Here is a 15646-nt window from a genome sequence, read left to right as displayed (position 1 = left end):
AAAGTAGAGGAGGACTTCGGGTTTTACCAAAAGCCTGTACTCTTTATGCATGTACCCCACGGCTTCTCCGCCAAAGCTCCTGGCACCTTGCTTTGCAGACAGACGGCGCTCAACAGATTTTGAGCAGAAGTGTGGTTCAGCACCAGGAAGGCCATTAGCTTTTGCAGAGACGACTCCTGGGATGGAGAAAGACTTCCTAAATCTTCAGGGTACGGTCAAGACAGGGTAGGCTAGCGCCAGCCGAGTTAGTCGGTAGGCCTCAGGGCAGCTGGGGCCGAGTCCGAGCAAAGGGCCAGGAGGGAGAGGCTCCGAGGAGCCCGACCTGCCGCTCGGCGACGCGAAGCCTGGCAGCTAGAATCCCGGGCAGCCCGAGAGCGACCAGCGGGCGGCAGCGGGACGGTTGGCAGGGCGGGCGGCGACGGAGGAGGGCCATGTGCAGGGGCGTGCCGCCGGTGACGCACTTCCTCCCTGCCTGTTCCGGCTTAAAGGGGCCCCAGACTATCCTCACAAGAACAACAAAACCAGCGCGCCTGAGGCCGGCCCAACGGCTCTTGTCCCCGCCCTCCTGCCACCTGCAGTCGCCTGGGCCGTCCGCGGCCCTGCCCTGCCTTGCGCCACCCTGAGCTGTCCAGAGTGAAGGGTCAGGCGGAAAGCCGGGCCGCGCCCTTGGGTCAACTTCTCTCCCTGCCACCCGCGCCTCCTCGCGAGACCCGGGGCTGGGCCGTGGCCGCCGCCGCGCAGCAGGAAGGGAGCGGCTGCCGCGGAGAACGCCCCGCCGGACGGTGTGGCTGGCGGCCCTGTCTGGGCGCGGAGGGCGGCGGTGGCGGGCCCCGCGGCCTTCTCTCAGGTACCCCAGTCCCGGCTGACCGCCCTGAGCGGCCCAGCCCCTTCCCCAACCCGCACCGCGGGGCCGTGGCGTAGGGGCCTTGTTGCGTTTCAGCTTGGGGGTCGCGGTGGGGCGGGGCAGTGACACCTGGCCGGCCGTCGTGCCCTCATCCCTCCCACCCTTCCTTCTTATAGCTTCCTCTCTCCTCGCGACTGCCTTCACAGTCTGGAGCCCGGCGGAGCCCGGACCTGGCGGGGAGAGGTGCATCCACGGCCCAGCACCCAGACCCCACCGTCGCCGTCGCCACCACCTCAGTCCATCTTTGGTACCGGCAATGGCCTTCGTATCGCCCAGTGCACTTGTAACTGACTTGGACACGGAATATTAAGAACTCACTTCTGGCCGCATCCCAGTCGCGCCGGCGGTGACCACCTCGGCTCTTTTGGGGTTAACTGCTGCTCCTCTTGACTTTGTCTGACTTTGGGGGCACCATGGACCAAAGTGGGATGGAGATTCCTGTGACCCTCATCATTAAAGCACCGAATCAGAAATACAGTGACCAGACTATTAGCTGCTTCTTGAACTGGACCGTGGGGAAACTAAAAACGCATCTATCTAACGTTTACCCTAGCAAACCAGTAAGTGTGTAAAAGCTGGGGGCAGCTGCTCTGACCAGCAGCTTTTCGTGCCGTGTACCCTCCTTTTTCCTGCTCCTCCCCTCCAGTCTTGAATCAAATAGGTCTCTTTTGGTAGACCGCGAGATATTTTGAGTTCTGAGGTTGTGTCTCCTGAGTGTTCGAACCATCATTAATATTTTCCTGATGAGATTCAGTTAATTAGTAAGAGAAAGCAGAAATGTCAAGGGACTTAAGAATTGGCAGGCAAGGCCGGGCGCGGTGGCTCACGCCTGTAATGCCAGCACTTTGGGAGGCCGAGGCTGGCGGATCACGAGGTCAGGATCACGAGACCAGACTTACCAACATGGTGAAACCCCATCTCTACTAAAAATTAAAAAGTTAGCCGGGTGTGGTGGCTTGCACCTGTCATCCCAGCTTTTCAGGAGGCTGAGGCAGGAGAATCGCTTGAACCCGGGAGGCAGAGGTTGCAGTGAGCCAAGATCGGGCCACTGCACTCCAGCCTGAGTGACAGAGTGAGACTCTGTCTCAAAAAAAAAAAAAAAAAAGACTTGGCACACCTGGAAAAGGGACCACTTTCTTTGGACTTAGAGTCATCAACCTAATATGCGAGTGAGAGATATATCCTTTCTTAAAAAAAAAAAAAAGATAAAAGCACTACAACCCGTATCAGAGCTTTTATTGCTTCTTAGACTAACATTCCTTTTTACTTTCAACACTTGACCCAGAAATTTAAACAGAAATTGAAGATTTTTTTTTCTTAGAAATATGTATGTGACCCCTATAAAAATTATACTTTCAAGATTACTATATATATTTCAAGGACCAAAGAATTATAAGTAGATTCATTTTCACCACCACCCCTTTCAACATTTTTCTCCTGTAGAGGATACATGGACATTAATTTTAAAGAGAACTGCCCTCCACCCCACCACCATTTGGTGCATTCTATTCATATGACTTTTCTGTTCTGTGTTCCATTCTGAATCATGTCTGGATATTGCAAAGATAATAAATAAAATACAGTACAGCTCCATCTGTCCCCAAAGTCAGTTTTGAAAGGACGTAGTTGGTAATCAAGGAGTCTTGGAATAGTTTAGAAAAGAAGTGAGTGTACTGTCATGTAGAGTACTGTATATGAAAGTGAGGCTTTCACATTCTCCATTGTATACATTTTTTAATTCTTGAATAAGTAGTGTTTATTAAAACTTTTGTTTAATGAAAAGGATTGGATTTTAGGGTGGGAAATACTTTTGGAATCAGGCACGTTTAAGCATGGATCCGTTGAAAGGCAACTATGCTTTCTATGCTTAACACTTGTTTTATGCACCTAAGTTAAGGAAGACACTTGATCTATATTATATTAATGAATTATGACCGTTTCAGTGTTGTATTAAGTTTAGTTAGGCTTTTAGGCTTGCAGAAGAACCACAGAAATGGGACGGTTACTGCAAAAACAGGAGGTTTAGAAAAACAACCCTTAGTTGGCGTTAGCTGTGTTTATCAGTACTTTGTGATACAAATATTTTTAGTAGGAGGAGAAAAAAAACCCTGAGGAATTTAAGTACTTGAAACAAACTAGTTAGAGCCCCTGTTTATTCACATCTTTTGTTTGAAAGTTAAGATTTACACAGGGAGTAACAATTTGTTTGAAAATATCTTGATTACAAAAGATTTCCTGTTGCATATGATTAGTTTTACACATTTTTGAAGTGGAAAATAGGTTTTTAGGATAGTCAATTGAAAGTCATAGACTTCCACAATACTGTTCATAACAAATATATGCTCTGGTATGTACTTAGGCAAGATCTTTATTTACATTGTACTATTAAACCAAAAGAGACTTAGTCTGCAGGTTATAGACCAATTTATCACTTTCCTAAAACTTTCTTTTTTTAAAAAAGTACCTGAGACGGGAGTGGGACGCCTGTCTGCCTTATCTACCCCTGAAGAGGTCTGCTTTTGGCAGGAGGTGTGTCTGTGCAGCACTGATCACTAGTGGAGGATGTCAGTGCCGCTGTGCATTAGTTAGCTGTCTGAGGATGAGATCTGTTGCAGAACTTCTCTTCTCCTTCACAACCTGCCTGCCTCTTATAGCCACACTGGAGGCACTTTTGGAGGCTAAACCAAATACTATGCAGCCTATTAATGATTAACATGGCAAACGTTTTTTTCTCCTTTGACAAGTTTTCTTTAAGTGAATTGTAATGGCTAACTTTCATTTCTAGGTTGAGAGTGGGTGGAGCTCTGGAGCAGCGCGGGTATGTGTGCTTATCGTCATAGAATTTCACTGAAAACTTTGTATAGTTACCAGATGTAGTAAGTTTACATTCTTATCACAGAATTGATTTGAAGCATCACAGTTATTGAGCAGCAGTTTAATGGTATCGCAAAGCCATAGGTAGTCCTCAACATAGGAGTTGGAGTCCTAAAAGTTTACTTTGTAAGGTCATTTTTTAGAATTCAGAACAGTTTTCTGTTAAGTAATATTATAAAGGAAGTTTAGGTTTTTCTGACCACCTGCCATGACTAAACATTGATTCTGTGTTTTAGTTTTCAAGTGCTGTTATGTTTAACAGAGATAATTTCTTGTGCATCTTCCTTGCACATATGCCTACTTTCGTTATCAGTGTGTGGACTTAGCGGAGTAGAGCTGCAGTGTTTTGTAGGAACAGGAGTGTGCCAGTAAGTAAAAAGTTGATGGCTGTCATTAATATTGCTCTAATTGGATCTGATGGGTCAGGGGTAGGTGGAGGGCCTTTGTCCCTGTGGGCAGTGGCTTCTAGGAAAATAAATTGGTGCTGCTAGAGGGGAAAGAATGAAAATTTGAGATTGTCCTTTTAGGATCCTGCAAGGATAGGTCATATGTCTATATGCTGTTAATGGAATTCTGGCTGAACTCTGTGAAGTCGTAAAATCCTAGGATCCTAGTTTCATGGTCAGATACTGATTTGACTAATCACAGTCTCCATATGGATATGTTAAATGCGCTTCTCCCTCCCCTAGTAAACTTAGAACAAATGTACCCCTCCCCCTCAAAGCACATTTTTTTTTGTCTTCATTTATTTATTTAACTAGGATTTTATTGGCCTAGCATTTGAATATTTATGCTAAGTGTGAAGATGATGGTAAGAGTCCTTTGCTTTTATGAAGCTCAGATCCAGTGACATGTAAGTAAATAACCATAATAGTATGTGACTAGTGTTATACAGGAGGGGTGTTCTGTGTGCTGCATAGGAGCACAGAAAGGGAATGGTTGTGTCTGGAGTAGGGGTTAGGGGAATGTGTAGCTGTTTCAAGAAAAGATTCACAGGGACATTTACGTTTTCTTCAAGAGTTGCTTACAGTTTTAAGCAGACAGGAATCACACTCTGATAGCTTCGTTTTTTAAACTATTCTTTTTTTTTTTTTTGAGACGGAGTTTCGCTTTTATTGCCCAGGCTGGAGTGCAATGGCGCTATCTCGGCTCGCTGCAAGTTCTGCCTCCCGCGTTCAAGCAATTCTTCTGCCTCAGCCTCCCCAGTCGCTGGGATTACAGGCATGTGACACCACGCCCGGCCAATTTTGTATTTTTAGTAGAGGTGGGGTTTCACCATGTTGGTCAGGCTGGTATCAAACTCCTGACCTCAGATGATCCACCTACCTCGGCCTCACAAAGTACTGGGATTACAGGCATGAGCCACCACTCCTGGCCTTAACTGTTCTTTTGGAGTTAATGTTTGCACTGATGACTTTGTTTTATATTAGTATGTTACTTAGTAATACAGTATTAGGTAAAAAGATTATAGATCCTTAATGATCTATGAAGGGAAAGGTGTTTTCTAGTTAGGAATTTAGGCAGTTGCCATACAAAGTCATAATTAAAAACCTCGGATGTGGAGTTTTGAGCTCTTTTGGACTTAACTTTGAATGATATTGATAATTGCTTTAGGACTTGGTTTAGGAAATGGGAAGTGCCCTAGTTTATATTAATAGAATATATAGATAATTGTGAGTTGTATTGTAATATGACATTTGACATCACTTCATGACTAGCTTTTCAGATCCTGAAATTGGCCTGCACTGTGAAATAATTCTAAAATTTAGGTAATTGCTGTTTGGTGATAAAGATACTTAGCAAGAAGACCACTTTTACTTGAGTTTCAGACTTTAATCTGAGTTTAGACTTAGTTGTTAGAGATGTAAATATCAAAATGGTTGATAATAGATGGATCATCCTAGAGAAAATTTTAAAAATATCAATCTCTTAAGTCCCGTTAGGTACCTTTCTCGTTCTCTTACTGTATCTGTTCTTGTGAACAAGCAGTCACTAAGGTGGACCTGATTCACTCTGAATTCAATTTTGAAGGCAAACCTTTTTGGGGCTTGCATGACTTGGCTCTCCATTTTTCAGTCTTGGGGTCAAAATACCTCTTGATTGTGTCCCTCAGTTCTGGATAGTTTTCCTCTGTCTTTGCCATTCATGCTGTTAAACTAAGCAGTCATTTTCTTACCTGCCTCTCCTGATCAGTTAGGCAGGTTTGTGCTGTTTTTTCAAACTGTTCCTTTACTCTCAGATTCTATTAGAATTAAAGAAGCAAGAATAGAACCAATTGTATATATAGGTTCTATTGTGAGATTATAACACTCCATAACCAAATTGCCTGCAATCAGAAGTCTTACTTTTATTATAGGTAGAAATAGCTCATATCATTTGAAATTTTATCTTTCTTAGTTTTGTAATTTCCTATTACCTTACTTAGGTCATTTAAAAAAGTCTACTTGTTTAACCACTTTGGAATTGTTGATTTAATCCATAAACAAAACAATCCATAAACAAAACAATTTTTGTTTTATAAAACTATTGTCTTAGAAGATTTTAATACATTTAAGAGGGTTTCATGTCACCGGGAAATATAGTTCAAGATTTTAAAACCTCTTTTGAACAAAGGGTACTATAAAATTGAATGTTAAAGTTGATGAAAAACAGACTAAAAGTTTTGAATGACTGCTCACTAAAATTTTACTGCTTAATGTTATTTGTAGCCTTATGTCTTTTTGGAAAATATAATAACATTATTATCAAGGTAATGTTTAATCATTTATCAATACTTTCCAGATAGGATTTTTGTAGAACTTTTAGCTTAAGTTACTTTTTTAAACATAATAAATTCTGCTTTGATTTTCTAGAATGCTTTTATTTAACTGCTCTGACTTTACCATTTACTAAGTGTTTGCCATGTGTGCCAGGCATTATAATAAGCATTTGATATGCTTTATTACATAGACTTCTTATGATGTAAGGTTTATAATTAGCTCTACTTTATAGATGAAGAAACCGAGGCTTGGTGATTTTTTTTTTTGCTTAGGTCAGACTCTAAGGAGTAGAATTAGAATTGAACCCAGGTTGGACTTACTGTACACATTATATATGATGGTTGTATATAATAAAATGAAGAAAGGCATTAGGGACTCGGCCATCTCAGGTATATACTTGTAAACTAAAAAGAACCAGTTGAGCTATAAAAAGAGATGTATATGTTTGGCAGGTTTGTTGTCTAAAGGCTGCAGATAAATGGATAACAGCCTTACTGTTGTGCTAACACTTAGCTTAATGTGTGGTTATTTCTCTTTATTCTGAGAAATTATAGGAAAGATTGGATGCATAATATCTGAAGACTGCAGTGCACGTATCTTTGTCCTATCTTCACAGTCTACCAGTTTGTGTGAACCATAGTCATATACTTTGACATGCTCTATTGTACATCAGAGGTGTATATCACTTGCTGTGTGAATATCATATATCTCCACCCATGAGTGGAAGCAGTTAAACTGGGAATGTCTCTTTGGAGTTCCAGAGAACATTACTCTGTAATATTCTGTATGTACAGTTTTGCTTACTGTTACTGCGAGGAGATAAGGGGTAGAGGCAGTTTGGGTGACTGTGCCTCTATTTATAGTGTTTCTGAATTTTCAGGGGTTTTAGATTGGATGCTTTTAGTGGGAAATGGGAAGGAGATGTGTTCTAGTACAAATTTACAGAATTCATTTCCCACAGAAATGATATTTTGTGTACTTCCTGGGACCCAGCTCTTTAAAGCTATTTGATATTTGTGACTGAACTCTATGTAAGTACTTAATAGTTACTGCTTTTAAAGGACTAGATTATAGTTCATTGAACTAACCTGTAAGTTGAAGATTGATTTACTGAACTATTAAGATGATAGATATTTAAAAAAATTTTAATTAATATTTTAAAATTAGCATATGAAGTTTGATTATGCTGAAGTTGGATATACTAGGAACATGATTTTTAAGCCATACATAATTGAAAGACCCATTTAATCCTTGACATAAAAAATTTAATCATTTGATACTAAGTGACGTTCTTGAAATATAGAATTGTTGGCTTTAAACTCATTTATCAGACTGCAGGAGATAATTTAAATGTGTTAGAGATGTATGATATTTGATCTGTTTCTGATATTTAGTTAAACATTAAAGGGTCAGACACTTTCAATAATGGCATATACACGAACCTTTTAGAAACAACAAAAAAGTCCAGGTTAGGACTTATTTTCACCTGTTATACCAGCAAGTGAGCTTTCCTCACCTTGGTTTTTAGCAATGTCTGTTAAGTGGGTAGCAGAGGTTTTTTTGGCCAGTTGTTAAGCAGCTGGTTATTTGGAGTGGGTTATTTCTATTTCTGGGCCAGAGTATATCAGGATGTTTCCAGCTTGTTCTTTGTCTTATTATTTGGCTGATTCTGCACTGCCATATGTGACTAGGCTTCATCTAGGGTGAAGTATTGGTGGTGAAAGTAGTGAACCTGATAGAATTTGCTGACTATCGGATGTAGGGGTGAGTACCAGGAAGAATAGTGGTGGTGTTAATGGAGAGGCCAATTATATTTATATATTACTCTGTGGAGCCAGTATCTTATCAGTAGAATCTTTAAATTGACAATTTAACTAGTACTTTTAGGTTTGTCAATGCTGAGCCTTCTGAATTCTTATTTTAAAAGGGTACCATGCAATGTTTTTTAAATTGAGAAACGAAGTTTTATTGTGTTAAGCTACTGAGATCTTGGGATTTGTCGTAGCAACTGTCATTACCCTAACTAATATAGAAACGGGTTTGTTTTGGTTTGTTTTTTTTGAGACAGAGTCTCACACTGTCTTCCGGGCTGGAGTGCAGTGGGGCGATCTCAGCTTACTGCAACCTCTGCCTTCTGTATTCAAGCGATTGTCCTGCCTCAGCCTCCTGAGTAGCTGGGATTATAGGCGCCTGCCACCATGCCCAGCTAATTTTTTGTATTTTCAGTGGAGATGGGGGTTTCAGCATGTTAGCCAGGCTCGTCTTGAACTCCTGACCTTGTGATTCGCCCCCCTTGGCCTCCCAAAGTGCTGAAATTACAGGCGTGAGCCACCGCCCCAGCCCAGAAATGGGTTTTTAATCAAGCCAAAAGATAATGTTTTTAGCAGGACTGGGTAAATAATATTATATTACTTTTTACAAGTCAAATTGAATTGACATCTCAAAATCTGTGCTTTTCCTAATGCTGTAGCTTATAATACCAAAATAACTAGTTGAAAATTCAGTTGATTATTGTCATTTGTTATTAGGTCTAACACATGATTTTCCTGATATTTAAATTATTTATTTATTTATTTATTTATTTATTTATTTATTTTGAGACAGAGTCTCGCTCTGTTGTCCAGGCTGGAGTGCAGTGGTGCAATCTTGGCTCACTGCAACCTCCGCTTCCCAGGTTCAAGTGATTCTCCAGCCTCAGCCTTCCACACCTGCCACCACACCTGCTGCTGCCACGTATTTTTAGTGGAGATGAGGTTTCCACCATGTTGGCCAGACTGGTCTCGAACTCCTGACCTCAAGTGATCCGCCTGCCTGGGCCTCCCAAAGTGCTGGGATTACAGGCGTGAGCCACCGCTCCCAGCCCTGATATTTAAATTAAATTCATTGGTATTTAAACTGAAGAGGCAGTTTTTTTTTAATGGCATAAAAAATATCCAGCCAGGCACAGGGGCTCATACCAGTTATCCTTAGCCCACTTTTTGATGGGATTTTTTGTTTTTTTTCTTGCTGATTTGTTTGAGTTCCTTGTAGGTGCTGGATATTAGTCCTTTGTCAGATGATTAGATTATGAAGATTTTTTCCCACTCTGTGGGTTGTCTGTTTACTCTGCTGACTGTTCCTTTTGCCCTGCAGAAGTTCTTTAGTTTAATTAAGTCCCAACAGTTGATCTTTGCTTTTATTGCATTTGCTTTTGGGTTCTTGGTCGTGAAATCCTTGCCTAAGACAGTATCTAGAAGGGTTTTTCCAATATTATCATCTATAATTTTTATAGCTTCAGGTCTTAGATTTAAGTCCTTAATCCATCTTGAGTTGATTTTTGTATAAGGTGAAATATGAGGATCCAGTTTCATTCTTCCACATGTGTCTAGCCAATTATCTCAGCACCATTTGTGTAAAAGGATGTCCTTTCCCCATTTCTTGTTTTTGTTTGCTTTGTCAAAGGTCAGTTGGCTGTAAGTATTTGGGTTTATTTTTGGATTCTCTATTCCTTCCATTGGTCTATGTGCCTGTGTTTATATCAGTACCATGCTGTTTTGGTGACTATGGCCTTACAGTATGGTTTGAAACCAGGTAATGTGATGCCTCCAGATTTGTTCTTTTTGCTTAGTCTTCCTTTGGCTCTGTGGGCTCTTTTTTGGTTCCATATGAATTTTAGAATTTTTTTTTCTAAATCTGTGAAGAATGATAGTGGTATTTTGATGGGAATTACGTTGAATTTGTAGATTGCTTTTGGTAGTAGGGTCATTTTTACAATATTGATTCTACTCATCCATGAGCATGGGATGTGTTTCTATTTGTTTGTGTTGTCTGTGATTTATTTCAGCAGTGCTTTGTAGTTTTCCTTATAGAGGTCTTTTGCCTCCGTGGTTAGGTATATTCCTAAGTATTTTATTTTTTTTGCAGCTATTGTAAAAGGAGTTGAGTTCTTATTTTGATTCTCCGCTTGGTTGCTGTTGGTATATAAAAGTGCTACTGATTTGTGTACATTAATTTTGTATCCGGAAATTTTGCTGAATTCTTTTATTAGTTCTAGGAACTTTCTTTCTGGAGGAGTCTTTTGGATTTTCTAGGTAAATGATCATATAATCATCAAACAGCGACAGTTTGACTTCCTTTTTACCAATTTGGATGCCCTTTATTTCTTTCTCTTGTCTGATTCGTCTGGCTAGGATTTCGAGTACTGTGTTGAAAAGGAGTGGTGAGAATGGACATCCTTGTCTTGTTCCAGTTCTCAGAGGGAGTGTTTTCAACTTTTCCCCATTCAGTATTACGTTGGCTGTGGGTTTGTCATGGATGGCTTTTATTATATTGAGGTATGTCCCTTGTATGCTGATTTTGCTGAGAGTTTTAATCATAAAGCGATGCTGGATTTTGTCAAATGATTTTTCTGCATCTGTTAAGATGATCATGTGATCATCTTATTTTTAATTCGGTTTATGTGGTGTATCAGATTTATTAATTTGGGTTTGTTAAACCATGCCTGCATCCCTGGTATGAAACCTACTTGATCATGGTAGATTATCTTTTTGATATATTATTGGATTTGGTTAGCTAGTATTTTGTTAAGAATATCTTTCCTTTTAAAACTTCATTGTGGTTGGTCATGGTGACTCATACCTGTAATCCTAGTACTTTGGGAGGCTGAGACTAGTGGATCACTGGAGCCGGGGAGTTTTAGACCAACTAGGGCAGCATGGCAAAACCCTGTCTTTACTAAAAAAAAAATATATATATATATACACACACACACACACACGTATATATACACATATATACATACACACATATGTATATATACATACACACGCAAAAATTAGCCAGGTGTGATAGCACATGCCTGTAGTCCCAGCTACTCAGGAGGCTGGGGTAAGAGGATCACTTGAGCCTCAGGAGGCAGAGGTTGCAGTGAGCTGATACCATGCCACTGTACTCCAGCCTGGGCTACAAAAAAACAAAAACTTCAGATTATTTGAAGGCATTTGAATATTCAGTTGAAAGTAACAGTTTTTCTTAATGCAGATATAATTCACATACTGCAAAATTTGCCCTTTTAAAGTATATGACCCAATGGTTTTTAGTACTTCACAAAGTTGTGCTGTCATAATCACTATCTAATTCTAGAATATTTTCATCACCCCAGAAACTCCATACCTATTGGCAGTCACTCCCCATTCTTTTTTCTTCCATCTGCTAATCTACTTTCTGTTTCTTTTTTTTTTCTACTCTGTTTCTATGAATTTGCATAGTCTAGACATATCATATAAATAGAATCATAGTTATATGGATTTTTGTGCCTGCTATCTTTAACTTGGCGTAATGTTTACAAGGCTCATCTACATTATAGCATGTGTCAGTATTTCATTCCTTTTTGTGGCTGAATAATATTCCGTGTGTGCATATATTTATATACACCATATTTTGTTTATCCATTTGTCAGCTGATAGACATTTGGGTTGTTTCTACTTTTTTTTGACTATCATGAATAATGATGCTATGAACATTCTTGTACAAGTTTTTATGTGCACATATGTTTTCCATCATTTTTGGTACGTACCTAGCAATGGAACTGGGCATATATTGTGTCATAGGGCAACTGTATGTTTAACTCTCTGAGACACTGCCAAACTTTTTTCCACAGTGGCTGCACCCTTTTACATTCCTACCAGCAACATATGAAGGGTCTAGTTTCTCTGCATCCTTGCCCATATTTGTTTTTGCTTTATGTATTTTGGGGGGTACTATGTAATTTTGTTACATTTTTATGTTCTACATTTCTGAAAATTGATGTGACCTTGCTGTGGAAAGATAAAACCATTTTTTCAAAGTTGACTACTAATTTAAAGAAAAAAATACTACAATACTAATATATGATTGCTTCTTTATCATAATTTGCTAATATCAGTATCATTTGTAGAAATGAATCAGATGAATTTAGCACCAGCAAGTGTTTTAAGTTAGTGTTGTAATTCATAGACTGAATGTTTCATTTCTGTTTTTCCTGATTACATGTAAAATAACTTATTTAACAAACTTCAGATTAGGTGGTTTCTCCAAGTCTGTGTAAGCAGTTTTGGACTCATGACACCTCATAAATCTACACTTAGCATGTACTCTGTGAGGCACAGTAGTGGGCTATGGGAACACAGTGACAGCAAGATGGCTATGGACCCTTTGTTCTTGGCACTTTTATTTAAGGGAAAAAAAAACACATGTTGGCATAATTAGAGGTTGTGGTTTGTGTTACGAAGGATATAAACAGGATGTGTGAGAGGGAATACTATACTGTAGATTTATAAGTCAAGGAAGACCTCGCTGAGGGAGTGATTTTAAAACTAAAATCTAAAAGGTGATTAAGAGTCAGGTATGTAAGAGCTAGGGGAGAATACAGCAGGCAGGGTGTCTGAATTGGAAAAGAGCTTGGGATCTAAGTGAATGTCAATTTGGCTCATAAGGAGGAAAGAATACTACTGGGGAGTTTGGAGAGAGACAGAAGCCAGATCCGGCCATGGAAAGGAATTTGAATTAAATCCATTGTAGTGGGACTCCATCAGAGAGTGACAGGATTGATCTAAGTTTTTTTGTTTTGTTTTGTTTTGTTTTGTTTGTTTGTTTGAGACAGGGTCTTCCTCTGTCACCCAGGCTGGAGTGCAGTGGGAGTGATCATAGCTCACCGTAGCCTGGAACTACTGGGCTCAAGTGATCCTCTCACCTCATCCTCCCAAGCAGCTGGAACTACAAGCATGCCCTACCACACCTGGCTACATTTAAAAAATTTTTTGGGGGAGATGGAGTCTTACTATGTTGCTCAGGCTGGTCTTGAACTCCTGGGCTCCAGCAGTCCTTCTGCCTCAGCCTCCCAAAGTGCTGGGATTACAGATGTGAACCACCATGCCTGGCTGATTTAAGTTGTTAAAAGATCACTAGAGCTGCTGACTGTAGAATGGAAGCAAGAAAACCAATTAAAAGGTTATTGCAGATGACCAGGCAAGAAATGATGGTTTAGATTAGGGTAATGGCAGTGTAGGTGGAAAGAAGTAGACTGATCTGAGAGGGACTTATGGAGATAGAGTCTATAGGATTTGACAGTGGTTAGATATGAGAGGCAAGGCAAGAGAAAGAAAAGTTGAGGATGATGCCCAGGTTTTTGGCTTAAACAGTTGGTCACAGGTTGTTACAGGATAGGGAAGAAATAAGAGGAAAGATTTGGGGAATTGGGAATTGAAGTGCATTGTAGAATTTGAGTTGCCTGTTAAAATATATGAAGATGTCAAATCTCTTAACAGTTGGGTATATGAATCTGGGTCTGAGAGGGTGAGGCCTTGGACAGAGAGACAAATTTGCGACTTGTCTGAAGAACCCTAACGTTTAGAATTGGATGAGAAATTTAGCAAAGACTCTGGCAGGGCAAAAACCAGTGATATGAATGAAATGTACATATGCCTACTAACGGTTTTTCTAAACCTTGATTCCTTTTCTAGAGAAGCAAATGATAAAGACTGTGGTGTCTTTCTTTCTCTTTGCAAAAGTCAGAAACTTTTGCTGGGTGCTATTGCATCTTTTCCTCCTACTGCTGACAGACTTGCTTAGCTATTGCCTAACCTTTCTGTTTAGTAGGTGTAGGTGGTTTTAAAAAAGAAGGACTTGGAGATAAGGGATTACCAGTCTCTTTCTGGGATACTAGTCATACTACTTTAGTTAGCTATATTTTGGGTTAAATACGATATGTGCCTAGCTTTTAAATTTAATAATTATTTGTATGTCTGCGACCCATAGTTCCAGGACTAGGAATTCTCAAAATCTTTTGAGTTTTTATCTTGATAAAAAATTAATATTATCAATAATCTGGATAATCACTTTATAGCTATCATGAGATTTCAGTACCTCTACTTTTAACTAAATGGTTTTCCTAAATTTATTTAACTTGTATTGCATTGCAAAGTTTTCCAAGCTTTGGCTTTTGAAGTCTCTGACTGAAAATGACCTATTGTTTCTGTGAAAAATTTGTTTTAAACCTGTCTACTAACAAATTATGGGAGTAAACATTTTAAGTAGGACTGTCAGTGTGCGCCATTTATGTATATTTTGATCAGTAGTCCCAAATACTGAGTTTTCCAGAATATTTTTTCCCTATCTTGCTTAGAAGTGATGCTTGTGATAAAATATCTGACAAATTCCATTACTATTACAGTTTAATAGGAAAATGGAGATTATCCATGTAGAAAGCAGATAATATATTAACATCTTGAAGTAGTTGGTAAATACTACATTCTTTCACTAAAAATAAAAAAGCGTAAGTTAGATAACTTATGTTTTGGACATGGACTTCTTTTGACTAATATGAAAGTATTTTTTCTCGTAGAGAAGGTAAAATTAATTAAAAGATTTCCTTTTGTTGTTTATAGATGTCATTTTAAACTGAGACTTTAGGCTGGGCATGGTGGCTCACACCTGTAATCCCAGCACTTTAGAATACTGAGGTGGGTGCATTACTTGAGGCCAGGAGTTTGAGACCAGCCTGGCCAACATGGTGAAACCCTGTCTCTACTAAAAATACAAAAATTAGCAGGGTGTGGTGGTGCATGCCTGTAATCCCAGCTCCTCGGAAGGCTGAGGCAGGAGAATTGTTTGAACCTGGGAGGTGGAGGTTGCAGTGAGCCAAGATTGTGCCACTGCGCTCCAGCCTGGGTGACAGAGTGAGACTCTGTCTCAAAACAAAAAAAACAAAAACCAAAAAGAACAACAAAAAAACTGAGACTTCAAAGTTCTAACGTGAATTGGGACTTTGTTTTTTTTTTTTTAAATCACATGAAGTGACAGTCATTGCAACTTTAACCCAACCTGTTTTAGCAGCATCCAAATCATGTTCTTATGCATAATGAACATACACAGCCTGCTGTTAGTCATTCAACTTTTCGGTACTTTTCCATAATCTCATTAGAGCCTCATGAAACTGCATGATGTGGGAGGAGCAGGTACTAGAAATTAGCACCTAATGTTAATTGAATACTCAGTAGGCATTGTGTTCTGTTCTAGTTTATGTGCATTTCCATTGTTATGAAAATTAAGCCCTGTGAGATACAAACTATTATTGCCCTTATATTACAGACAA

The 15646-nt window shown here is 39.7% G+C and overlaps 1 protein-coding gene across 3 annotated transcripts in view; it reads left to right on the top strand.

Annotated features, from left to right (window-relative positions):
• Window positions 1-511: 511 nt before the first annotated feature.
• The window catches only part of HERPUD2 (HERPUD family member 2), a 54710-nt gene continuing 39575 nt past the window's right edge, over window positions 512-15646 (top strand). The window contains exons 1-3 of one of the 3 annotated variants that reach the window (XM_031665356.1): window positions 729-847; window positions 1021-1464; window positions 3690-3722. In XM_031665356.1, coding sequence (XP_031521216.1) covers window positions 1318-1464; window positions 3690-3722 — 180 coding nt within the window. In that variant the 5' untranslated portion in view covers window positions 729-847; window positions 1021-1317. Of the gene's footprint in view, window positions 848-1020; window positions 1465-3689; window positions 3723-15646 lie in introns of all 3 variants that reach the window. The other 2 variants (XM_009203113.4, XM_021935900.2) reach the window with 2 other exon arrangements.

The sequence above is a fragment of the Papio anubis genome, chromosome 4, assembly GCF_008728515.1.
Source record: "Papio anubis isolate 15944 chromosome 4, Panubis1.0, whole genome shotgun sequence".
In the NCBI taxonomy this organism is placed as follows: domain Eukaryota; kingdom Metazoa; phylum Chordata; class Mammalia; order Primates; family Cercopithecidae; genus Papio; species Papio anubis.
This window is presented reverse-complemented; position numbering and strand designations above follow the sequence as displayed.